Here is a 27,971-nt window from a genome sequence, read left to right on the forward strand (position 1 = left end):
TATTCCTTTGGCTGGGAGAACATAAGTGAGAGAAGGCTTTTGGAGCTTTCATTTCTTTTTTTTCAAAGAAAGGCATAAATTAGTTACTGATAGTTACAATTGTTGTTCATGTCTGATTGTAATTATAGACAGTAAATCACTAATTATAATTTTATATTCATTTTTTCCACACAATAGTCATTCTTGTTTGAAATTGCCATGCTTATTTCTTTTTATAAAATTCCCCAGACTGTTTAACAGAACACAGTAGAAATGGACATGCAATGTGAAAAACAACTTTGCTTATATTATGCTTTTTTAGAAAGCTGTTGATTATGATAACTGTTTGCAAAAGCGCAAGCTCATTACCCTATGCAAATTCTGATAGTGTCATTTAAGAAGTTATTTATAAGAGACATCTTCCATGTTATGTGGCCTAGCCTGTTTTCCCTTGTGTTTATGTAACTCTGCCATTCAGCTTTGCAGACTGTAAGGTCACACTCAGTTAAGATCATGTAGTCAATGCCATGGTAGAGAACCCAGGGAGAATTCACCAGGGGTAAGGTCCTTCCACTTTTCTTCTTAAATGAGAAAATGTTATAGGGTCATATCAGCGATTTGCACCTCAGCAACACCTAATACAAGTTGATATGCATTTAACTTCAAAATACTTGAGATGGTTGCTTGCTACACTGGAGACATTAATACTGAGTTTCAGAGGAAGGTTACTTATTTTAACATGCTGTTCAGAAATGGTCCAAAGGTTTTAATAAGGCAGTCTGAAACATTAAATGTAAGCCATTACACAGAAGCAAATGACAGTCAAAGGATCTCAGCATCTCGGAGAAGTCCATGTCTATAGGAGAAAGAAGATGCATTCCCACCATTCACTTTTTAGCTTTTCAATGGTTGAAATAGCCGGTTAATATCCCTATGCTCCCTATATAGACAATCTGAAGAAAGATTCTTACTGGTAATGTACTGGGGTTCTGCTACATGTGATAGAATTACTATGCAAAGGGTCAGCTGTATCACCTAATTTTAGCTACCTAAACTGCATCCTGTCGACATTCCTTCTGTAGTCAAGGGGAAAAGGCACCTCTAAAGGAAGATTCATTGCAACCTAAATAGGTGACAGGGTAGACAGGATGAGAGTCCTCTGGGGGTGATGCCCCCTTCCCCCCCCCCCTTGATTATAGAGGACCCTATGCAACTTAACATCCAATTTGAATTAATTGCGTATGGCAGACAACTGAGATAAACACCAACCTACAAGTAGGGGTACCAGTACCATTCAGATAATGCTGCCACACACTAGTGACTGTGGCAAAGCAGCACAGAGCCATATGAGGTTCTGTTTTGCTGTTTTGGAGTGCTGACAAAAGCAACTGACAGCTGACTGACTTATCCTTTTAAACCTAAGTTTAGAAATTACTGTAGCCCAGCAAAACACAGCCAAAAACAGCTTGGAAGAGACCTGTAGTATGTAATCTTTCTGTTACTGTACCTATTGTACCTATCCCAGAGCCCAGATTACAAAAATTACTTTCTTCTCACTCTGCCCTTTTATACAATTCAAACAGTATAACAAAGACCTGACGGATTACAAAACTATCAACAGCACACAGTCTCTGTCATGGCAGTGGCACGTATCCCCACACAGCATACCTTCAACCAGGCAAATGCATTTCTTCTCTCAGCTGAATAATGCAATGTCCACTAAAGATGCACACCTTCATGTAAGACAAAGTTCTGGAAAACCCCAAATGTAGGCATAGCAGAATTATAAAAAGCCAATGGTGTTTTCCTGAAGTCTCTCAAACTTTTATGTGAACACCTAGCCAAATTCTGATGACTAAATGTTTGCCATTGAAGAGGAGAAGCCTTTTTCTAGACCATGGGCTGAATGTTCATAGAAACAAATCTCTGAAGGAAGCCAGGCCCTAAAGAAGGCAGGAGCTGAACTTCATCTTACAGTGAAAACCAAACACCCAAAGGGCGAAGAACAGATAAGCCAATGCTTCTGCACAAAAATATTTGTGTTACAGTGCATTGAACGTGAGTCACTGAAAGTCATGATGTTGTAAAAAAAAGACAAAAACTGTAATTATGATATAAAAATGGGATTATAGCCTGTGGACACAAGAAGTAATCCATCTGATACACTCAGCAGTAGCTAGAGTACTGCATAAAGATACCAGTCCTGCGCTTCAAGGAGGATATGGTCAACTGGAAGAGAAAGCAGCAGGAAGAATCGTCAGTCTAGAAGGCAAGACATACATGATTAAGCGGTTTCATGTGTTTAGCACTCAGAGAAGTCTGAGAACATGATAAGGATCTTCAAATACGTGAAATACTGCTTCACAGAAGAAGGAAACCATCTGCTCTGCAAGGTAGGGAGGACAACAAGGGGCTCAGACTGCAGTGAAAAGGCTGGACATAGGAGGCTTCTGACTGACAAGACTGTAGATTTGGGGGAGATTATGTGGGACATTGTATTTTTCAGAACCAGTTAGAAAACTACTGCCAGGAATGGCACAAGCACAGTGGTCCTGCTATAGGACCAACTACAAAATTATGTTTGAGGTCCCTTTCTGCTCTCCTACAGTATAACGCACTTAAAGTTTGACCAAATGTGTGGAGTATGTTATGTGGAAAATGGCTGAAAAATGCTAGCTCCAACTACCTTATTCACTATGCCTTCCTCTCCGTCTTCATGCCTTCACCTTTGCAAGTGACCTTCAAACATGTAGCTTTGTCATTTACTTTCTCACAGCAGCCAGGAGCTGTCCAGGGACATTTAGCCCTTGATTTGCAGCAGTTGACCTGCTCACAGAACAAAATGGGTAACCATCTCTTTTCCAAGATGTTTGTAGGCTCCCATTAAAAAATACTTGTGCTTAATCCAAGAGATGTAAGATCACTTATAAGTGCTGAGCAGACAAAGCACGACAGAACTTTACTACCAACTTTTTGTTGCATTCTGGTTGCAACAGATATATATTCATCTAAGTATTGTTATCCTAGACGCCTGGACAAAGTGCCAGTAGTAGTAACAATAATGGTAATGATGATCAAGATTTTGTATTGAGATTAGCAAAATCACACTAGAGTTTCTGAGGCATGAATGTGCACTTGAAACTCTTCCTATCCTTTCTTATTCTGCTCTATTATTTACAGCTGTGTTCACTGTCAGAAATAAAAAATGTGCTAAAAATAGAAATATATATGGAAACCAACATACGATCATAGGAAGGCCAGTGCAGTCTGCAGTTTCAACAGGTATTAGCAGGCTAAGGTAAGTTTGAAGCATCACTCCCTGTCCCACCAAGGTCTACATTTCACTAAGCTAGTGAACGTAAGGCTCACATAGTGGGAATCTTCAGTGTGAGTTGTATTTGCTATATGTTAGCTACTTGGAGATGAAAGAAGACAATTTTGTGGTGAAGATGGATTCCAAGGAGTTCTCTGCACTCCATTCAAATATTGATTGGACAGCCCATCTACTTTGCTATTCTTCTGTTAAAAATCAGTAAAATGAAACTAAAGTGCTAGGAAGTAGAGAAGAGCACAAAGAGAAAATTCTTCAGTTGGAATGAATGACAAGCACATGTATTGCCTCGGGTTCAGACAAGATAAGTTGTTTAACCTCTTGAAGCTTATCTTTTTTTGGAAGAATATACACATGGTGAAAACTGTGGGCAGAATGTAGATAAGCCTAAAAAACAGCTACATTTGAGCTGTGTGCATGTTTCTACACTGCATAATAAAAATAAGAGATCTTAGTTTTGAAACCGTCTTTGAGATGTAAGACTCTATGGTAGAAAAAAGAGCTGGTACTTTAATGTCTAAATATACAAAGTTTAATGTTTGGGCTTGGGGCTTTTAGAAAGAAATATATAGTACTAGTAACAAGCAAGAAGTGGAACTCAGTACTCTGAAGGGTTAAAGTGAACTTTAGTCTTCCACCGATCACCCTCTGGTACTGTGTCTTCATAAATTTCCTCCGTTTATGGAGTGTTTTTGATGGCAGGCAATTCTTTGTTGAAAGTTAAGTGCTCTTTTATATGAATAAATAAAGAAGGCTTTGGTTTGAATGAATACATTATTTTGACAAATGTTTATTGGAAACCCAATTATGGCTTCATAAATCAGTGCTATCTGTGGTACATCAGGTGAGCTCACCAATGCCATCAAATGGCACGTTGAATATTAGTAGGATAATTAAAACAATTCTGTTGAATGTTGTCCCTCTTACCCAGGTCTGACAGTAGTCAAAACAGGAAGAAATTGTTTATTATTTTTATTTAACTTATTAAAATACTTCTTGTAAGATGTAATGGACATACTTAACAAAAAAGAAAAAAAAACCATTTGTTTTCAATTTGCAGTTAGATTAAAATGACAAGGTCAGGCACAATGCATGAACTGAGTGGCAGCTGAATTTTAAGAGTAGACAGGGAACAGAAAGGATATGCATGAAGTCTATTGCTTGAACTTTACACCTAGGTAAAGTGGGGTTTTGCTTGTTTTGTCTGAAGTAGTCACTGATGATATGAAATGTGTCTAGAATCAATTCACACACTTCTTTATCGTCGCTGCTACAGTGATTCTGAACTAGAATGACCAAATGAACAAGAACCCATTTTCTAACTATGAAAATGAAGGGAATCAGGTGAAAATTTTGAACTCAAGGTCAAGAAGAAAGGGAGGATGTTAAAGCTGAAAATAAATAAATAAAAGTCTACAGGGAACAAGCTAACAGGAATTCCCATCTTTTGAGGCCCTCTGATGACAGCAAAATGGAGACATTTACAGTATCTGTGGCAGAATACTGAAGATCTGTTTACGCTTTATGAAAAGAATCTGCATGATTTCCCAAAGGATCATTTCCCAGTTTTAGGATATGGCTAAATCTATACCCACTAGGACTTACAAGCATAAAATAGCAGTTGAAACTTAAGTAATTGGGTTTGGTGTGTATTTGTATTACCGTGGTCTAAATAGCCACATCATAGATGCCTTTCTTACCGACTGAACTTCAGTATAGCATTCTTCTCAGTGGCACAGAAGATGGGATGAGGAGACATAAGGAGAACAACAGAAGTCAGCTCAACATTCAGCTTTTCTCCCATGAAAGAAAATGAGTGTTAGGAGTTGGCTGGAGAGATGGCACTGAAATACTTTTAGTTGGAATTTGTCAGTTCACTGAAAGGAAAAAAAAATCACCAAGACAAATTTTTTTGGTTCACCAGAAATTAACCTTCTTCCAGAGCAACTCAGGCTCCAGATTTCTGCCATCTAGCAGCAGGCAGACAACCTGGAGGCCCCAGCGCTGAAACTCCCACACTAGGACTTCTCAGAAGCTCATGTTTCCCCAGAGATCTGCTTCTCAGATAATGTACAAAGTCTGAGGTCTTCTTCCAAATAATGGTTAAATGAAATTTTGAAATTTTCTGCAAGACAGATAATATTTTCCCTTTTCCACCCTACCTTACCATAGTCCCTTCCCAGGATTTCAGATGAACAAACAATAAAAGTGTGTGAACCAATACAGGGATAGTCTTCACTGTTTAGGAACCTATTTTTTCATAGCAAAATAAGAGTACATTCAGCCTAAAACCAGGCATGCATTTTGCTGCCAAGGGCACCATCACCAGTAATAAATACTCTGTAGATAAAGGAGACAGAACTTGGGGCAATCATGGTGCATGACGCAGGATGGAGGCTTGGGCTTTTTCTCTTACTTACGCCGCCTTTGCAGGGCTGACAAATCTCTTTTCCAGAGTAGAGAGAAGTGAAGGTGCTGCTTTATATATTCATTTTAGGAAAACTATTGCTTAGGTCTCATGGATTGTGCTTTTTTATGTCGTAACTTCTGGACCTACATTCTAGTTACCTCTAAGTGGAAATGAGGGATTTTAGAAGTAAATTCTTCTTACTACGCTGCTTTTTCATGCGTATCCTCAGAAAGGCAGACCGTTCAATCCAAGCTATGCACCTAGAAATTAATTCCCGTGAATAGGATTAAGGAGACGTAAGTGGTTGGCCTGGTAAAGAGAACTATGGCAATGAAACAGGAAAGAAACGTTTAGAAACTTCCCTGAGCTCTGCTAAGGCTGGAAGGGTAACAAGTAAAAGGCAGTCTGCAGTCCATGGACTTGACACAAGAGGCACAGGACACAGCTCTTCAGCACCCTAAGTGTCAACCAAGCATCAGCCCTTCCCCCAAAGTTTCAGGGATGTTTGCTGTCAATCAATAATGCTAACAGATTTGGTTCCTGGCAAAGTTTATCAGTTTTTCTTATCTCTAGTCTCTTTTCTCAAACCCTGTTTCCTCCCTTTGCCTGTGGCTACTCAAACCGCAAATGTGAATTATTGGAAGGGGAAAGGAGGGGAGAGAAAGAGCCCCAGTTTTCATAATTCAGATTTAAAACCCAGCAGCTTGGAAAGACTTCCCTTCAGATTTTATTTCTGAAGAAGCTGTGGCTATCAGCCTTATTTCCTTTGTTGTTGATTTAGCATTTGAACACAGGACTGAAATATTGTCTAATTTCACTCTGCCTTCTGCCAAAAAATCTTGATGGACAAACTGGTTATTCCATCAATTCCCAGCCCCTGTGAGTGCAATGCGTCAGAACAGTTGCTTCTCTTTTCTCCAGTGACAAAGACAAAAGAAGCTGCACCACTGCATACCTTTCATAGCCCCCTATTTCAGTGGAAACCAGCATTTAAAGTATTACATCTTAGAGCTCAAAGAAGAGGAAAGCTTCAAGGAAGATATTTTTTTCCTTTATATGCAAGACTCCTGTTGCCATCCATAAATCACTCAGGCTGCTATTATCATCCAGAACAATAAGCTGGCATCGCCCCTGAATACAGAAGGTTGTGTAAAAGATTAGCAGAACAAAAACAATAAAGGAGTCATTAAAACACCTAGAAGATAAAATGCTTGAAAATATCTCCCCAAATTTCCTTGTGGCAAGACAGTCATTGAGCCATAAATCAAAGTTATTCTTCTTCAGGGGATATTTAGGGAGAAGGGAGCACCGTTTGTAACTATGCTTAGCTAATGAAGAACTGCAGCTCTTACGCTAACGGGGAGAAGCAGATAACTGCCCTCAATTATTTCAAATGCACTCCTCTTTCCTTCCAGCAAGAAAAGAAAAGCAAGCCTTGTTTTTAACAGAATCGACATAAATTAATAGAATGTGTTTTTAATGCTAGCTTTCATTTGATTAACTTTTAGCTTTTCCTATGTTTTATTTGCATTGCTAAAAACTAAAACAGTGGATTGTGTTGGATGGATAGATTAAATTGCTTCTTTTTCAAAAGTAACTTTGACCAGCACATAAAGAAATATTCATGTTATAAAGGCTTTGTACAGCATCACAGAAAACAATAGTTATTCAGAGCCAATAACTCTGGTCCATTATGTAGTATTCAGTGATGATACATGAGAAACAATGACAGAGAAACAGACTGTCCAGCAAGTATTTGCTTTGAATTCCACACAAAAAATCTATACGGTTCATTGCATTATGAAATTTTGAAATCTACCAATTTCCACTCTATCTTTTCGTCCTGCCTCTCCATCAACTTCGTCTGAACATGTCTGTGGTCTGCAATAAGCAGTGGGATGAAAACATCTATAATAAACAAGAAGAAAAATAATACCTAACACCAGACTAAGAATAGTTAGGATGCTTACAATTGTAAAATGTATTTCCTTGACAACGGAAGGTTTCCAGAACATACATACGAACAAAATACCTAGTGTTACAATAGTGTGAGTAGCATAATAAATAAAAGTGAAAACTTTTGTTTTTCTCCCCTTTATGTTAAAAAAGGTAAAAATCAGAATTACTCCAACAACAGTTCTGTACAGATATTCCATCTTCTTAGATTTGCAAAATGTTGTATGTTGTTTCAAAGTCCAGGTGAAGCCACAGATCCAAAGAAATACCAGCAGAATTACAGAACTTCTGACACTTAGTAGAGTGATCAGTGAAATACTGAGTATCCAAGAAGTGATGGTAAGCAGTTTATAGAAGAGATACACTAACTTTGGAAGCACATGAAATTCATCTTTACCAGGCAGAGATTTTCGTAATGATATCTGATAATCAACCGTTGAAAAGGAGATACCACAAAAAGACATAATAATGGCAGCATCTAAACAAAACACAAAGATAAATGTTAAACCGAAGAAAAAGATACTTATTTTACATTATAATTTCTGAATGAATTTTTGGACAAGTTCATGCTTTCTTAACACTTTCTTTATACCAGTTTTATATTTCCTCTGTGCTCCTGAACAAGTCACCTTAATTTTAAGGCTCAGTTTAGTTACCTAAATCTAGGCATCTAATGCTGTTTGGGATGCCTATGTTATCCTGCCCAGCCTCTGGCCATTGATGGTCTTGCCTAAGTTGTGTGTCATGTTTGCCATCTCCACACACAGATGACTTAGAAATTCCAGAAGCATTGCAAATAGCCCATAAAAACTTAAGTTTCAGCAACTGATATTGACTCTGGGGTGTCTATAATGCAGAAATCTATAACCAAGACTTTACCCTTCACATGGTCATATTTAAGATGAGATTCATCTGACCATTTTGTCTGAGTACCTAGTGACTCCATGGACTATGAAGGAACACTAGACAGCAGTGCAGGTCTCTCCATTTGGTTAGATAAATTCCAACCCTGAGTAAGTCAATGTCTTGCCAATAATGCTGCTAGCTTTAGAGCTGGAAATGGTACAGCTGCTGTCTTGCTTCCAAGAGTTGAACCAGTATCTCTTCATCATATTGCATTCTGCAATGCTGACATATCCTTATTTTTTTCTGACTCTGTCCCTCATCTGTAACATCTGGATGATGGTAGTGACAGCTCACAAGGCTGCTCTAAATACATTACTGATTTCAAGATGCCCAGCTAGTAGTGGGAAAGAAACTGTAAGCAAAAGCACACAAAACAAATTGCTCCGCAAATGACATACTGATTGTATTCAATAGTTTATTTTCAAGTGATGTATCATTATGTTTCTTATTAGATATTATGACTTGCTATAGTGAAATCTTCCTTCTCATAGATTTAGCAGAACATCTAGTAGACAGAAATTCTAACTAAATGCAAAGTAATTATACAGTGGAGTGTATGTTTTCCAAGGTATGTTTAAAATGTTATCCAATCACATAAGTTACCTTTTTAGGTAAGATACTCAACTTGCAAATTAAGGAGAAAGGCAGACTCACATTGACAGAAATTATTTTTGCCGTGTTCCATGAGGATGTAAATCTGGACAAAAAGCTGTGGTGTGGTCTCAAGAAAAGTCTTGAACAACCTGAGCATGTTAATATCAGTCACTACATCAATGGCTTGTTTTTGAATGAAGTTGGGAGGGTCTGTTTCTGATGCACCTCCACTGCTGTTTTGTTTAAATGCAGCTTGGCAGCCATACTTCAAAGCAAACCAATACCTATAAAAAAAGGAGACTTGATTAGACAACACTTCTTAAAAGCGCAACTCAATAAAATGATATAGCCTACCAACAATTTTTCCCATTTCATTCTCCATTCACATTTTATCTTTGAATGTAATCCAGCACCTTCTACTAAGAAAAAATTTAGTCCAATATCTGTCTGGTATCAGTGGTATCAGATAATCATTTATGACCAGTAATACAATGCAATGTAAAAACTGCTAGAACAGAATGACACTAGCCTGAATAAAGATTACAAGCTTTATTTTGTTAGGTTCTTATTTCTTTAAAAGTACCACATTTCTGAAAATTCCCTTAGCATCTCTTCTCAGTCTCTCTTTGACATACCCATTCACTTTCTTTGTATCCTTTTAAGGGTATTAGTGAACATCCAGCTGTGAACATCCACATCTATATAAGTATAATATGGATCCATAAGCCCCGAGGATAATAACTGATGAATTGCAAACATACAACAGGCTTTAAAAAAAAAAAAATCACTACAGAGTTATTTATAAATACTTAAGAAGACTTTCATTTCAGAATATTATTTTCAAGACATATGGATTCCTGGGCTGACAGATTCTATTAATAATCTGAGTGGTTTTACATGAAGAAGTGCTAGAAAGGCTGGATCAGATGATCCTTGAGGTCCCTTCCAACCTGGTATTTTATGATTCTATTCGATGATTCTATGAAGCCATTTGCCTTGGCAAATGAGTGCACCTGAATGACTTTTAGAACAGTTCCGGTTTATTTTCAATTAAGCCTAAATGAACATTTCCTCTAAAAGAGCAGTAAATACAAAGATACATGGAACTAGTTAGTCACGACTTGTGTGCGTTCTGTGTGGTAAAGAACCTTTTCTGTTCAGGATATCTCTAATGCTTTGCTTAGAGATAAATAAAATCTAGCTCATTTTCAAGACTTTCGCCTCAAGCCTGGAGGTGGACATAGCACTTCAGAGGAGAGAGAACGCTTAAGTTTTAATCAAAAACCATTTTGATAATTAAGGGAGGAACCAGCTATTGTACAGAGTAATCTTTACAGCTGTGTTTAGGAAAACAGGATGGTGGCTACAACCTGATGTAGGACTAGAACTCCAGCTGCTGGAAATTATAGTATTTCCACTGTCCCTAATGGACTCACACACAGCCCTGGTGAATGATCTGACTCATTGCTCTAGTGCTTTGGAAGCCAAGGGAGGTAGGTAATCCTCCTTTCTATAAGAGATTAAATGGGGCAATTCCAGAAGAATGGGTTTTCACAGCTAAAGACCTCTTTCCAGTCGAACTGTTCAGCAGCAAAGAAAGAATCTTTTGGCACTAGCCAACAAATTAAAGCAGGGAGAACTATCCTCGTAAGTATGCATGTAAATCCTATCTTGAAGCAAAGCAATGCTTGCTCTCTTCTGCTGCTTACTTGACTTCAAGTGGTCGGTAGCACTGGCTGTGCAGATTGTAGACTAAGCCTTGTAACTCTGCAGCACCTTAACAGGCACTGTCGTTGCTAGTAACGTGGCATAAGCTTTGCAAGGCCTCAGGACTGAGGTTTGTCAGTCTCCCTCTGCTTGAAGTTTTCTTGACCTGGCTATGCCTTTGTTTTACTTGGTTTAGCTTGGATTTTCTGCAGAAAAATTGGTGATTTCGTCCAATTGATCAGGTGGCTAATTTGTTTTACTTTTGTTCATTTTTGTGTGGTACAGCCATAGTTTTACATAGGTAACAGTGACAAGGAGATATTCTGTATTGAATGAGATATTTATGACAGACATGATGACGTTGCTAAAGGTATTCCTCTCCACAGAAGAATTTAGTCAGTCGGATTGTGAAGATTACGTCATTAATTCAGATCTGTTTTCTTGAGAAATCAAGTAGAACACCACAGGCCATCACCTGGATATCTTACACAGTTGTACAAGCCTGCTAACGTGCAGACTGAGAAAGGCAAGGTCCTATGCCTTAGCTTCCCTCCTACTTCCACTCCCTAAGGCTGCATCTGACATGATTTCAAGATTCATGTTGAAGTGCCACAGGTTCCCGATTCCCTGATCGTCCACAGGATCTGACACACTACGGATCCCATGAAACCCATGCCGTTGCATTTCCTTCACATAGAAAACAGGGGGCAGCAGATCATTAGACACCCAGATCTCATCCCAATGTGACATTGGAGCACAGTCCCCTTCTGCTCACCAAGGGAGCTAGGAAGAATTCCTGGCTCCTCCAGGTGTTAAGAGTTTAGCACCTTCACCGTATTTAAAGACTGAATCCTTTGAACACAGGTGACACACTGTCAGGGGTTCTTCCAGAGCTCCAGGTGAAACAGCCGGGATTTGCAAGTCCTGGGTTAAATGCACGCTAGAGGAATCATGACTTATTCCCTGGTATGTTAAGCCTGTCAACCATAAAAGTGAGAATTCCCCAGGATTTCAACCTAGAAGCATCAATAGTAGATGTGGAGCGGTTATGTTACTACTGAGGAGCCCTAGAGGAAGATTCTTTGCTCTCTTCCTTGCAGAGATTCATAGACTGCATCACTGCCATTCAGGCCATACATCAATTCTGTGAGCTGGCTCTAGATCCATTATTTACTCACAAAGGAAACTGTTTTCTACTTTTATGTTTTTGTGTATTTATCTTACTGTTCTCTGAATAATCACTCGTAAGCAAAGAACTGAACTGTTTGGCATGACATCTGTACCTTTTTCGGTTTATAAAACAATTAGGATTCCAAAACATCTGGTTCTTGCATTTGAGATGTAAACATCTGGAGAGTTTGCAATGTTTTCAAGAAAAAACAATTGGGTAGACTGATCTCTTAGTTGTCCGTGGACTCACTCACCAGAGCCTGTGTTTGTCCAAGCAGCAAGAAGTGGAAACCAGCTGCACAAATTCGGAGCTGCAGAGCTCACAGCTGAGAAGGAGGATGATACACAAGGCAAGAACCAGACATGTTGTAAAAGGAATATTGCAGCTGGATGCGCACCTGAAATCACTTGTCAGTTTTCAGAAGCATATTCCTTCTGAGTGTGGTACACTAGGTTTACATTGTTATAAGATGGTATGCTATAGTATTTTTCTCTAGTTGTAGCGATTTCACTTAGTCCACTTCTGACTTTGAATACTGTATAAAATGCATTGTTTTTTCTAGAAAAGTCCAAATACTTCCATTGCTTTTTGACTCTGCATTAAGTGAGGTGGTATTCCCTGAGCTCGACACACCTATGTCACTTACTGTAGTTCACTGTGACAAATCTTTTATCTTTTAAGAGTATTTTGAGCTTACACTCCCATGCCCATCTGCCCATTTGGCATGCAATGTTCAGACAATTTAGGAAGGGCCCATAGCCAATTTTTAAGCCTAACATTGGACAACTGCATTCACAGCCAAGGGCAAAGTTCAGTCTGTACTAAGGGATAGATCAGACTCACATTTTCTCTTTTATCAAGCCCATGGCTCACCTAAACACTGTGCCTGCTATATGAACCTATCATAATTATATTCCTGTATTAATATATCTATTGCCATGGCAGCTCCATGTTTCAATCTTCATAAACTGAAAAAAGGCTCTTAAAAAGCTACTTCAACTGGTATAAAAATACATTAATTAAAAGTATTAGATTGGTTATGTATTTTAAGTAGACGTACATATTAAACAGAAGGTGAAAAGGTTATGGGTAGTGTGTCATTGATACAGACAACTTCAGGCTTGCCATTTACTTTTTCCCCTCTAAACTCATTAAAGAGGATCTTTTTTTCATTAATCCAAGGTATATAAGCTACTTGGAAGCTGATAGAGTAAAAAATCACAATTTCTTTACAGCTGGAATTGTCATACGTGAACAGTAAAGCATTATCAGTGTTTCTAAATATCATATTCACTTTGATAGGAAAGAAAAGGTTTCTGCTTTTGTAGTGTTGCTTTGTGGAGAAGGCAGATGGTAGGACTCGTACTTGTTATAAACACTCATGGAAACACAGCTCCACTGTCACTCCTACATTTTCATCATCGTTTCATAAGGGATGAAGTTTGCATCTGGTCTTCTGTAAAATTAGGAAGGCTTTGGCTTTCCAAGAATGACTGGGAATTCAGAGGTGACAGCTACTTGGTTTTGTTGCTTCACAGCCTTCACCTGTCACAGGCAAACTGCCTTGACAGTGCTTCCATGTCACCTGCTTCCCCTCAGATTTCCACTGAGGACTTCCCACCACGATCCCAGTACTACGCTTCATGTCCCATCTCATCAAACTACACTGATAAAGATTTGGTGCCATTTAGAAATTCATGCAGGGTGTGAGAGACCTGGCAGCAATGATTGTCCATTCTAAATTCTGGCCACGCAGTCACAGTTTGCAGCATCGTATAATCCTTAATCAAAGGAAAATTATTCTCTGCTGCATGTTAAACGTCTAACTGTCAAAAGGCTTGGATTAAGTCCATGAAACTGATGCAACTAAGTCAATACTTAGGACAGTAAATTTCTATTAAGAAAATGTGATCAAGAACACATTATTATGTAACCTGTAACTCACTTAAAGTGGCATTACGGACTTTCCATTTTTAATTGACTCTCTGTTTTAATTGACTCTCTGTACCTCACTGAATGGTATCTTAATTACCTTTCTATTTATTTTATGCTGTGGAACTTCTTGTTATACAAATAAATGGCTAGAGGGAAGTTACCAACTTCAGTCCTACTTTTTTGACCTGTTCTTGGTTTGAGTGTGACTTAACAGGTGCTAAATCTGTACCAGTATAAACTGAACATCGCCTATCTTGACTGAATTTTTCTCATTGCCTTTTAAGAACGTGTAATGAAATAATCCCAGGTTCAGCAAAGCACTCACATTTACTCTGATGTCTCATGGATTTAGAATTCATCTTTGCAGAGACATCTTTTTCATCTGCTCCTGTTCAAAGATGCAGGGCATCTTGAGCCTACCTTTAGGCATCAAGAGACGCAACAGCAGCTGCCAGTGTCACAACGGCTGCTGCCTGTATGGTGTTCTGTTCTGACAGTGAAGGTTATTAATTGCTAAAACTTAGTCTTCCTCGGGTGTCCTTGACTGATGCTGCAAACTGCTACACGTCAGTAGACTCCAGAATTCATATGGTGCCCCAGGGCAATGTTCCCTTTTTCCACATTCACTGACTGTGTTATTGTCTTAATGTTGACTGTTATGCCACAGTCTGCTCTCAATTCTACCAGCATCTGTGTGACCCATTTAACTGGGTCAAGCTGAAAATAATTTTAGTCAGTATAGCTAATATACACTTTACCAACTTAATTTTGCTCCTTGCAGAGAATAACATTTCATACGAAATATAATTCTAAGTCTACATTCTTTCCATTAAAATAAACTAAAGTCAGATATGAAATAATTTTAATTTCATTTTTTCTCTATTTTTAATATATGTATGTACGTAAGTGTATATACACATATTATTTCCATGTATATTACTTAGCATTGGCGGTGTGATAACATAACCGGACGGATTCCCATTGTGCTGTGCACTGTACAAACATAACATAATGAAGTTCCCTGTTTCAAAGATGGAGCAAGAGGTATAAAAGACATAGGAGAGAGAGAAGAAGGGAAAAAAGAAAGGAAGAAATGAAGGAAGGTAATTTGGTAAGGTCACCTCTTATAATTTCAGGCATCCTAAGTTCACTGGCCAAGTCATATTTACTGGCTAGGCCAATATTTTTCTCTCTAGTGAATGGAGAATATAGGTTCCTCCCCCAAATGACCTTCTGGAGAAGCTCACCTTAACAAGTGTGACCCGACTCCTGACAAAATCTATTTTCATCCACTGACTATAGAGATAAGCCTGAGAGACTCATTGTCTAAATTAACTGGATAAATGAGATGACTAAGAAGGAGGACAGGAGGGAGTTGTACATGGATACACCTAAGAAAAGACCTATAATAGGAAGTATACAATAGTTGATCACAAAGGTACAAGCACAGATGTCAGCTTGCTGTTATCGGTTTATACTTTAAGTACGCATTATCACACTGTTGAATTTTGAGGAGTGGCTGAAAGAACTTTGTAATTTATACATATCAACTTGGAAACTTTTTCCAAGCGTAAGTGGCAGCACAGGAGAAAATATCATTTGTGCAATAGAGAACAGGTGACCAAGTTGACAACACTGTCAGTACAAAGGGCAAAATTATGTTTATTAGATAATAAGCCACTCAGAGAAGATGAGGCTAATTCTGGGAAGGAAGCTTCAAAAATTATAGAAATTCATGGTAAGAGGTATTCATTGGAAAGAGTATTAGTTCAGGCAAATCCAAGATTTGCCCGTAAAAGCAGCATTTTGAACAGATACAAGCACTGAGTCAAGATTACAGTATCTAGAGTTGTAGATGATTGGAGCTTGGATCTGAATTCTGAAAGTCTGTGTTGAAAGGAAAGATCTTAGAGATAGGCACTAATCAGCAGGAAATTTTAGGGGCAACCTGGGAGTGTAAAATCAAGCCAAAGGTGAAACCCAAATTACAGTCCTGAGCAGATTAGAGAGAATGAGGTCATGGAAGAGAAAGGAGAAGAAGGGAGGTTTTCGGCCAGACATTGAAAGAACGGCTTCTGCCATTCTACATTGTGGTTACTGGCTTAACATTTATCATCAGTTATCAGAAAGAGACATCATGGCTTTAACTTCCTGGGGAAGAAACAAACTCAGAGGGGCAGGTTTGTAAGTCACGAGCACAAGAATGGCACCCCCAGCCATTCCTGAAGATGAAAAGCCTTGGGGACAGACAAAAAGGAGAGTGCCACAGTGGGCCCTGAGACATCGCCTCTACAAGGCAGAACCTGGTAGAGTCCCTGTGGCCAAGTCTTGATGTATCTCACATGAGCCAACCCATGTCCATGGATCTGGTTAGTGAATAAGAAATCATCCAGAAAAATTGAGGAAGGATTTTATTTTTCTTCAAAATGTAGTATTTCTAAGTTTTTCTAACACCTGACACCAGAAAAGTTAAACCTGTTCAGTAAATACTCCTCTGTGAATTCTAAAACTTCAGGATTGTAAGAGGAGGAGGAGCAGGAAAGTAAAGCTGATGGACAAAAGGAAAAAGAATATTGAGGGGCAAAAGTTAATTGTGACATGTAAAAGCTCCATAATTTTCCTTAATCCATGATAACATCAAGTGAATAAAACATGCTTGTGTGGGGGATTTTTACATTGACATAAATATACCTTTCATCGCTGTCCATAGATTGGTATAGGAAGTTAAAGGAGGCATTTTAAAAAAGTATTTTATTAAGTGTCTCCAATAAGTCTATATTCACTAATGTTTCTTGCATGTTGCTTACCCAAAATAATTAAAATGCAGGACTTTTCACCAACACCTCTCACCTCAATTTTAAAATGGAAGTAAAATCTTGGCACAAATTATCTCTGTAATGATAATGATAATTTTATAGCAAAGCCACCACAGAATGTTAAGCGTAAGGTTCCTGTGACCATTAGCTCAGTCCCTGCAGGAAGTACTGCTGCAAGTATTCTTACTAACTATTCAACTATTCATGTCTTTCCCAAATTTGTTGGTTTTTCTACATACAGTTAGACTCTCAGATTCAAAAGCTACCTCTTACTTCAGCTGTCTCACCTGCTTAGCGTAATCAAATGAATTCTCTTCTTAACATCACTTTAAAAACTTACCTTTATCCGTTACAACAGTATTACTCTGTAAAGCAAGCACTTTTATTAAATATACCTTATCAAAAGTCTGAAGAATCAAATAGAGATAGCCTGTGAATGATAAAAATTATTACTTACAGGTAAAATGAAAGAAGATCTACATTTCCATCAAAACCTGACATAATTTATCCCTAGCAGAAGCAGACAAAAATCCATTTGCTTACATGGAGCAGTAATTGCTAAGGCCAGAAGTGGTTTTGTCCCTGAAGCCATGTTAAGCATTTCTTAATAAACTGTCTTAAAGCAATACAATTTCTTGTTTTAAAATAAATTTTAAAATGTGCTTACCTTATAAAAATTCCACACTGAAAGAGATGAAGTAGAAAAATCCATTTCAGCTTCCCAGTATCAGTACCTTCCCAGTCATTTTTAAACCACTCATAACTGAACACCTGAGTTATTAATGATGAAAGACCTCTAAAACACAGTATCAATATACCCCAACAATATTGTCCTTGACAGAAATATTTACTAGCTACCCAGAAGTCCACTCCAATATCAACTACATAAATTATCATTCCACCAACTAGAAAAATAAAATTCTGCTTCGTAAATTTCATCATGCATTAGACTGTCACTGTTGTCATTCTCTCCTCACTTCATGTAAAGGAAAGTCAGAATTAATCTAAATGCTTTCCTACAATGGTGGCTTTTTCCTGATGATACCACCTGCTTATAGTGCTTTATACAGAGGGAAGTTGGGTTATGCATTTTTATTATGGCAAAGGGACTTGCATTTTTCTGGATTCTTGATTTAAATATTAAATTAACTACACTGATACATGTCTATTCTGGAGAAGATAAATGTAAATTGTCTTTTTAATTGGTGGAGTCATTCTTCATTACTGGTTCCTAAAAAGAAGAAAAAAGGAAGATCAGCAGTAACAATATTTTCGTTTAAAGTATCATACAGCAGTTCACACGACCATTTAAACAAGCAAGTACAAAGTGCAGAATGTACTGAGATATCTGTGAACAATCAGCCCAAGAGAAGCTGCACCTCTGAACCTTCTGAGGTCACCCACTCTCCCAACCATGGTGACTCTCCACTTACCAAGCAACCATTGAGATAATTCCTAATAGCTGCAAAATACTAAGAAACAAGCTTACCTCTACTAGTTTTTAAAGCCAGTTTATGGAAAAAAAGATTCATTCCTTCCAGAATTTTCTTAACTTCTTAACTTTCCCTTACTGTGCAAAGCACAAAACACTGAGAAAAATCCTGTTTTGAGTACACACCACTGTATCAGAGTACATACACATTATGTCATTTCCAACTGTGTTACCGCATTTGTGTGCATACGTCTAGTGGTTTTATAATTTCTGCTTGTTTTTCCATATGCAGCAAGAAAGTGCTGAATAGGATTGCAGCTCTCCTGTTAAAGAGACTTGTAAGGAGCCAGACCTGAACCAGTCTACACCTCTGCGGGAAATGTCTCCCAAGCTGTGTGAGTCGTAGCTATACACAGATGACCTAGCCACATTGTCTATTACAAATGGAATTAATTCGCAGTCTGAACTACGGTTACGTTGCCTAACATCACAAGGATTCTTGAGACCTGTTTGAGTAGTCCTTACACATCTTTTCTCTGTAGATCTATGGTATTTGCCAGGTGAAACAGAAAAGCTATAAGGCAGTACATCCTTTGTCTCATTCATGTCCACCTCTGCAAAGCCATAAACATTAAAATGGCAAAAAGTCCCTTATTTCATTTGCATATCTTAGGAAAAAACTGCTGGCAGCAATCCTAAAGGATGGGATGCAGGACATGCCAAAGCACCAGACTGGGGCTGGTGCCACTGCCAAACAGCAGCAGACAATACCCGGGGAGCAGCCCTTCCAGGGAACTCGGGGGCGGGGGGGCAGGGGAAGGGCATGCGGAGGCAGGTCTCCTTTGGATTTTTGAGAATTTAGGCACGCTGCCACAGAGGAATGAAATGAGACAATTGGGTAATATCCCACGAACAAAGCTTTTGAAAGGTAATGACTATTCTTCGCTTGTGTTGACTGGGCTAGTCTATGCTGTGACCCAGGTGCAAATGCAAAAAAAAGAACTTAAGCTCTTAATTTCGTAATGAAGACAAGTGGGAACATAACAGCCTAAAAAGGTGCTCGGTATCTAAACATTATTTTTTGGATCTGGGCCTTAGCTCTTTCTAGCCCCTTGTTCTATCTCCTACTTATGTTTCATGTCCTGCCCCAGAAGAGGTCAGAAAGATTGGGCGATCTTACAGCTGGGATAGCTGGAATCCTTTTGCCGTTCTTTCCTATCCTTTCCAATAAAATACCACTGATCTCTTTCAAATCACTAATGCAATTTATATCCAATTCACAGACAGATTTGGGGAAGTAGACTTTCATGCAAAGTCCAGCATAAACTGAACTTTGTGTATGAACGAACATAAGAGTTTATTACTAGGATACATCAAAAAAAAAATCCAAAGGAAATTGTATTTACTCTATATAAGAACACCAAGTCATTCTGCAACTTGATGTACCACCTTTGTCAAGCTGCATCCTTTTTTGTGACAAGAACATTATGCACGGTTTTTAGAATAGATTAAAAAAAAAAAAAACAAAAACCCAAACAGGTTCACCATTTGACTGTTGCAGGAAACACAACAGTAAAAGGTAAGTCAATAACTTTATCCAAACAGAAAGTTCTTTGGATAGGCGATTTATGGCCGAAGTAGGCAGTATACCAAGGTTCACATTTAATGAGTAATACTGTACTAGACATTTGAGTGGCAAGGACTAGCCTCTAATTTTGTACCTGAAATGAATAAATACGGTAACTGGATTCCTCCCTCTTTACAACCTCCCTATCCTTTTCTATCTGAGCACTTCACAAAGAGGAATTATCTCATTATCATATTATCCCTGATAAGAAAGGAAGTTTTACAGGCTGTGTCCAGACTCCTCTGAAACAACAGCACAAAGAGTAGCTGTGAGCCAGGTGATTTCTACTTCTGACACGCATACTGTCCAAACTGCTGCCATGCTGGCAGTCTGCAGACCTGTCTGGACACCTTAGGGGTATATGAAGCCATCAAGTAAGCTGAGATAAATGAGGAGCCACACATCATTATCAAGTATGTCAGCTTGCTCACAGTCCCATAATTATCTTGAATAAGGAATCTAGTCTTGAAAGAGCCTTGGAATGGCTAGTAAGACACAGGGTTTACATTTTGCTCATGGTAACCTAAAAAAAATCTGTCAGAGACTCACAAATCTGTATTGCTGAATGTCCAATGTCTTAATTCCAAGCCCAAGCCCAAATGCCTGCTCACAGGTGCATATGAAATCTCTGTTGAAGATCTCAGCCCTTAATATCCCCTATTTTTTATGCATGATAGCACTCCAAAGAGCACTATGGTCTCATGTACCAGGTGGGGTACAATTAAGTGCTACAGGAGAGAGTGTCTTGTATCACTCAGAATTATATTGTCCCCGGTCTTATTACACATATGAGATCTAACATGACAGGAGCAAGAAGAGTAAAGTGTCTGTCAGCCGACATAAATATAAGCCTGCTCTAAAAACTAACGTATTTTTACAGAATCATTTTGTCATAAAGCAGAAAAAATAAAATGTGATTAGCAAGGCCTTCAGTTCTCACAATGCATTTAAAATGCTATTATAAAATGCAGACTTACCTTAATACTGGCCATGGACAGAGACTTTTCACTTTAAAAAATTGTAGATTTGCATATTCACAGGTTTCCCATCCATACTTTTACAAGACTTGCAATCCAAGAAAAGTTGAACGGCTTACTGATACAACAGAAACTGAAACTAAAATCATATGGAAACCATGTGACACAGTTAATGATTTGCTACCTGTCATTCTTATGAATAAATTATAAAAATTCTATTCTAAAAATTTGGTCTAGAAGACCCTGTCTATATTTAATACTAAGCTTAATATATTATAAAATTCCCTTCAATAAATTCATTTCACACTTTACTCCATAAAAGTAAAAAAAAAAGTACCACTTTCCCTCTGTATATTTATATATCTGTGTATGCATGTTCAAACTTAGACTTTAGTTTGTTAGACATGTTGAGCAAAAGCCAATAGATATTCATGGAAACATATATGTGTATATGTGTGTGTTTATGTGTATATGTTTGTTTATATATCTATTTGTGTATTTATTTGTATACACATCTATATATCTCAAAGATTTATGAAAAAAGAACAATCTTCTTGGCTATAGTTGAAAACTTCAGTACAACGCACTTTATGTACAAAAAGCTGTTCTGTGCAATGATACATGAAGAGACTGCATGTGTCCAGGGACAAGTGATTAGAATTGTTTTCCTCTGGTAAAACTTCAGGTGTTTGCAAGAGTCTGATCCAGCTGAGCTATCGGCACTCAACATACAATTTTATGCACGTTTAAAAGAGCTGCAGGGTACAAGGAACAGGTGCTGTGATTCAGCCTCTATGACTGTGCTGCACAGGATGATGCATGCCCTCAGCCAGAGCAGTCTATAGCTTTTCTAGCTCTTAGGACAGGAGATACAATCCTACCAGCGTCTTCATAGCGAACATAGTATCAATGCTTGCCTTTTCTTGTGCTCCTTCCTGCTTCCCCCTTGTAGGTTAGAAACATCCTAATCCTATCTTGCAGTGCTTGAAATACCATTATTTTCATGTCAGCACTTGAAGAAGAGAATCAACGGATCAAGTCAGTTTTCCAAAGCTATAAAAAACAGTGTCTGAATCCAAAGCAGTACTGCAGAATTCCTGGTTCAATTACAGATGGTTCATTCCTGCAAGACAACGCATTGAGAAAATACCTTGGGACATCAGCGGGGCAATGCATTATCCATAACGGCCTTCTGAATAAATGCAGCAGAGGCCTTTCTGCCTGTGCAGAATCATCTCGGTGATGATTCAAAGATAGCAGGCCTACTGCGTGCATGCCCAAGAAGCTCTTCATAGTGGCTGTGAGCATCATGAATGCACTAATTAAAAAATGTAGTTGTATATTGCTCCACAGTAAAATCCCGGTGACTTCAGAGAAGCAGCAGCTCAGCAATTACAATGTCACCTGTTCTGTCCTATAAATGATCAAATGAATACAAGCACTCTGTCAGAATATAGCTTTTGTGGACAATATTTCTTTCAACGTTGGACTAAGCCATTGTGTGCTTTTGCAGCAAATTGAACATCTGATATGAGCATAAACCTGTGTAATCTTTGCCAAGAAAAACAATTGTGATTCATCCTGCCCATCCTTTCTTGTATTCCCCTGACTTGATTGTGCTACTTGCATAAAATCTACTGGAATGGACTGGACCACTGGTTCTTCACAACCTTCAGTTCACTGGGACCTCGATGGACGAGACTGCAAGAGTAGCTGCAGACAAGACAAGACTGTGGCAAACTGACCGTGGACTAGACTCTCTACATTTAGCAGGTTTTACCAAGACTGCCCCTCTCCATGGATCTCGGCCATATTTGAAAAGTGACTGCCCTCCAGTACAACATAGATTTCTTTTAAATCCTAAAAAATCTTTATTGATCTTAGTCAATGAGTAATATCATTCCTTTATGTAGGAAGTATTTTGGTCATCTAAGATATGTTCTCCCTGAATTATAAAAATATACATAATTTAGCAGCAGAGCAATAAATACATTATATACTGAGTTTGGTATGCAGTTTTAATTTCCTATAGCTCCATCTCTGCTTTTTTAAATTTGTAATAGGCTTTGCAAGCTGTTTGCCCAAATAGTGACTAAACTCCTACAGCTTTAAAGGAAGGCATCTTAAATCAGCCAAGTCACAATCTCATTGCGACCTTTGTTATTATTAAAAAATGACAAAAACTATAGCATGGAGAGAGAAATGAGGTTTGTGTATGTGATTCTTGGAGAGTAAATCAAGCAGCTCACGAGCTAAATTACTGGCTGGATGATTTATTTGTTTTCTAGTTAGACTTGCCGTCAAAGAAAGCACATCTCTAAATTGTGACAAAGCTTGTATGGTATTCAGTACACATCTTGTTATTTGCTTCCAAATGGGGTAGGAAAGATCTTTTTTCTCTGCTTTGATTAGTGTTAGCAGGACATTGGATATTTTATCTTTGGAACAGTGGACTTATTCCAGACATTGGAAACTAAGGACTAGGACAGAAATAAACAGGATGAAAGGTTGGCCTGAAAAACCTTGGGATTTCTGAAGATTCATTGTGTAAGTGTCTTTACTTTTGATACTTAAGCTTTGCAGTCAATGAATGGTTTTGCTACTGGTATTAATGGAAGTTACAGAAGAAAATGCATGGCTTGAAAGAACGTATTGGCTAATGACTTCACCTCAGTGAAATAGATTCCCCTGCTTCTTCATGAATTATTCCAATATACTTGTACAAGCTGTCAGCAGTTTTCTACCACCGCTGCTACTTGGTACCCTGCTACAGCAGAACCCCTGGTCACCTGTCTAGTGAACCCAAATGTTGAAGTCACATGGAGTATTTATGCTCTGAGCAGCATTAACATACATATTTTTAGGAGAATCTCACAGTCACGGAACCACTGGAGGTCATCTGGTCCAATCCCCTTGCTCAAGCAGAGCCACCTAGAGCCAGCTGCCCAGGACTGTGTCCAGGCAGCTTTTGAGTATCTCCAAGGACAGAGACTCCACAACCTCCCTGCGCAACCTGTGCCAGTGCTCAGTCACCCTCACACTGAAAAAGTGTTTCCTGATGTTCGGAGGGAACCTCCTGTGTTTCAGTTTGTGCCTGTTGCCTCTGGTCCTGGCACTGGGCACCACTGAAAAGACCCTGGCTCTGTCCTCTTTGCACCCTCCCTTCAGGTATTTATAAGCCTTGATGAGATCCCCTGAGCCTTCTTTTCTCCAGGCTGAACAGTCCCAGCTCTCTCAGCCTTTCTTCATGGGAGAGATGCCCCAGTCCCTTCATCATACCCCTTAATCATCGCCTACAAACCCGCTGATCTGGCTTTCTACATTTTCTACACAGTGCTGCCTCTTAATGTAGGAATCTTGCAGCCTATTTTCCCTCTGTGAAACCTGCTTCACTTCTTTTAGGTTTAAGGTCTCTTTACTTACCTCTGCACCAGGTAACAAACATAAAAACATAATGAAACTGAAAGAAAAATTCTGCAAGTACCAAGAAATATATGAATATCTTACTTAAATATATGCCTACCTTACTTAAATATGTCTTATAAATAGCAGCTAGAATTGTATTAAAATAACACAAAAACCTACCAAACAAAAATCCTCTCAACAAGACTTTCACATACCAATGTCTATGAAGATAAATATCTTGAGAAATTTTCTATGATTCTATTCAATTGATTCTGTCTAATTACCACAGAATTACATGCTCGTGCTTAGGTCTATTAGGCTATTACACAGCCACAGTGGAGGGGCATTTATCTTCAACGTTTATGCTTAAAATGGGGAAGAAGGCCAAATGCCAGTACTCAAAGGTTTCTTGAGTGCTAAAAATGCAAACAGTGACTTTGTGGGATTTTCAGAACTACCAAACTGCAATTTATGTATCTCATAGTTGTAGAAAATTAATCCTCCATCAAATATGACATTGTGTATCACCAGCAATCTCACTTTAGGTTTATTGAAACTCAGCTTTTTTTTTTTTTTTTTTTTTTTTACTGGTAGTCTAACATTCCCTGCTTCAGAATATTTTTCTCCTCAAAATTTTGTCATAACAACATAAAACAGTCAGTGAACCAAAACAACTTGAGGCTCTACATTCATATTTGCTTATGCCACATTAGAGAGTATAATAGCAAGACTTTCGCTACGTGCCTATTAACCCCTGTAGTATAAGAGAAACAACAGACTTTTTAAACCGATGGACTTGTGCAGGAAATTAAAATGATAGTCAAAGAATGTGTACTTCGTTCTCCAAAGGCACCCGCTGCTGCCACCTACAGACGAAAGAGATTCACAGCTCCTGCCTAATACTAGAAAATATATTTTTTTACTACAGGACAGTAACAGCAGTAATAGGTATTCCTCAGGGAACAAGTCTACAGTTCCACAAACAATTCTTAATTTAGGAAAAAAAAAGTCTTGTGATGTTAAAAATAACTGGCACCTTACTACTTCTGAGTTAGCAATGACATGTAAAGCTTCAGGTAAATAATTTCAGAAATCTTCCCTAAACTTTCAGGATTTTCTTAGAAACAGGAAACCACTGAACTACACACCTTGTCTTTGCTTAGGTCGTACCTCCTTCTAACGACACAGCAACAAAACTTTACCTAAGGACTGAAAATGGGTTGAAAGTGCCACCAAATAGGTACACATGTGAGCTACAAAATCAGCAATAATAGGGTACCTCATGATTAGGTAAGTTCAGCTCTAGTCACAGTTTCTTATAAACCAGTATACAGGAAAATGATACGGGAACAGACTGGAATATTGCATATAGGGCTGTCTTTCTTACTTCAGCAGCATACCTGCACACAAAAAGGCTTCTTTCCTTTGACCTGAAACAGCCTTTCTGTTGCCTGTAGTTCGTGCTTTGATGAGCTTGAAAATAAAAACCAAATGTAATGGTTTTATATCTCAAATAAGTAAAGTTTTGATTTCTCAGATAAATCAAAGAAATTGGCTTGGAGGCCTAAATATAGGGATGGCCAGTATCTGTACTGTGGCAGTTTCCATCTGTGGCTTTTGCGATGCCTGGCAATTAACAGCTGCCATCGAAGTCCATGCCCAGGAGTCAATATTTTTAATTGCTGCATACTATAGGCCTGCACAATGTACTGCCAGCAAGCCTCTCGTGCATCACAAAGCAAACTGTTTGGCTGAATGGGTGACTGCAAGGTAATGCAGTGTTTTTGTGTAGTAATGTTTGTGTAGCTGAAGGGTTAGCTAGCACTTTAAGTGTACTAACTGTAGCTAAATTAGCACTGGTGAAAAAGCCTAGAGGCAAGCATGCTGTTGTTCCCTGGACAGTGAAGATGCAGTGCTGCTGTCTGACCGGGCAGCTGAAAGGCACCATTTGTCCTCTGACCTTGGAGGCCGGCTGAAAATCTGGAGTTGTGAGTCGATGCTAGCAAGCGCGGCATGGCGAGGCAGGTCGCAGGGCCTACCGCAGAGCTGCCTCCCTGCCTCGTGCCATCCTCTGCCTCGCGCTGCCCAGGAAGCCAAGCGTGCCAGGTGGATCTGTGGCAGACTGAGAACCAGCCATGGGGGAAGGAGAAGAGAGACGTAGTGTCAGAGTGGGGAACACCAGTTTGTCATCCACAGCAAGATGCAGACCTTTGTTAGTATGTTGAAGCCTTTAATAGCTCATCTCCTGGCATGTATTGCATGTATTACTTGCCCACATTAGCATTTAAGCAAGCCAAAAAATTTAAACTTTGAAGTTTCATGAAGTTACAAAGTTCTGTTGAAGCCACAAAGATTTGTTTTTCAGTTCCATGCTGTACTCCGAGTTGTTTGTATCTAACAGGTCTTTTGGAAGCTTGCATTTCAAGATCATGTTTGGGGACTTCTGCCCCTTCAGAAGACAGTGGTAACCTGTTCTGTTTGCCCATGCAAATCCTAGAAATGGCCCCAGATTACGTATAGGGGTTGCAACTCTGAACATGAGCCAGCAGTGTGCTCAGGTGGCCAAGAGGGCCAATGGCATCCTGGCTTGTATCAGGAATAGTGTGGCCAGCAGGACTAGGGAGGTGATAGTGCCCCCATACTTGGCACTGGTGAGGCTGCACCTCGAGTACTGTGTTCAGTTTTGGGCCCCTCACTACAAGAAGGACATCGAGGTGCTGGAGCGTGTCCAGAGAAGGGCAATGAAGCTGGTGAAGGGTCTGGAGCACAAGTCTTCTGAGGAGCGGCTGAGGGAGCTGGGGTTGTTTAGTCTGGAGAAGAGGAGGCTGAGGGGAGACCTTATTGCTCTCTACAACTACCTGAAAGGAGGCTGTAGCGAGGTGGGGGTCGGTCTCTTCTCCCAAGTAGCACGCAATAGGATGAGAGGAAATGGCCTCAAGTTGTGCCAGGGGAGGTTTAGATTGGATATTAGGAAAAACTTCTTCACCGAAAGGGTAGTCAGGCATTGTAACAGGCTGCCCAGGGAAGTGGTTGAGTCCCCGTCCCTGGAGGTATTTAAAAGATGTGTAGATGTGGTGCTTAGGGACATGGTTTAGTGGTGGACTTGGCAGTGCTAGGTTAACGGTTGGACTTGATGATCTTAAGGGTCTTTCCCAACCTTAACGATTCCATGATTCTATGATTTTAACTCTATTTTCATATAATGAAAAACCATTTAAGCAAAAAATATGCTACCACTAAACACTTTTGTGCTTTGTATTGTTATGATCACCTTATAAATTTACATTTATTTGTTACAGGTAATATATAGGGTCTTACATAGGTGTAGAACAATCAGATAATATTTGAAATTCTAATATTGGTAAAGTTGCCCACAGTAATACTACCTGTTTTAATTTCAGGTTAAATTATCTTTATTCTTCATTTACAGGTACTTTAAGGAGAGAACAAGTCTGCTCTAATTTCTCTAACAAAGCCAGTTGAAAGGCAATTAATCAGGGGTTTCAGAGAGGACACTGAAAGCCAAACAGGTGAATTTCAGCACCTTGCAGGATCTAGAAAGAATGCTGTTTGCGAACACAGTATTACTACTTGGATGACAGTGGTAAAATTTCACGGGGTCACAGAGCAGCTGAGGCTGGCAGGGACCTCTGGAGGGCATCTGATCCAATGCCCCTGCTCAAGCAGGGCCACCTAGAGCCAGCTGCCCAGAACTGTGTCCAGGC

The 27,971-nt window shown here is 39.0% G+C and overlaps 1 protein-coding gene across 1 annotated transcript; it reads right to left on the reverse strand.

Annotated features, from left to right (window-relative positions):
• Window positions 1-7,510: 7,510 nt before the first annotated feature.
• On the reverse strand, window positions 7,511-17,909 carry XKR9 (XK related 9). The gene is made up of 3 exons (XM_009461679.2): window positions 17,473-17,909; window positions 9,237-9,460; window positions 7,511-8,154 (listed from the first exon to the last, which is right to left on the reverse strand). The coding sequence occupies exons 1-3, from the start codon at window positions 17,745-17,747 to the stop codon at window positions 7,511-7,513; spliced, it is 1,143 nt and encodes a 380-aa protein (XP_009459954.1). The 5' UTR covers window positions 17,748-17,909.
• Between the last annotated feature and the right edge of the window lie 10,062 nt (window positions 17,910-27,971).

This window comes from Nipponia nippon, unplaced genomic scaffold (assembly GCF_047370975.1).
Source record: "Nipponia nippon isolate SJK-2023a ecotype South Korea unplaced genomic scaffold, ASM4737097v1 scaffold_1, whole genome shotgun sequence".
In the NCBI taxonomy this organism is placed as follows: domain Eukaryota; kingdom Metazoa; phylum Chordata; class Aves; order Pelecaniformes; family Threskiornithidae; genus Nipponia; species Nipponia nippon.

Coding starts and splice junctions, on each gene's coding strand:
- XKR9 (XM_009461679.2), bottom strand. CDS start 17,747: ATGATGAAATTTACGAAGCAGAATTTTATTTTTCTAGTTGGTGGAATG. Junction 9,461..17,472: donor CAGTGTGGAATTTTTATAAG/GTAAGCACATTT, acceptor CTTTTTTTATAG/GTATTGGTTTGCTTTGAAGT. Junction 8,155..9,236: donor CAAAAATAATTTCTGTCAAT/GTGAGTCTGCCT, acceptor TGTTTTGTTTAG/ATGCTGCCATTATTATGTCT.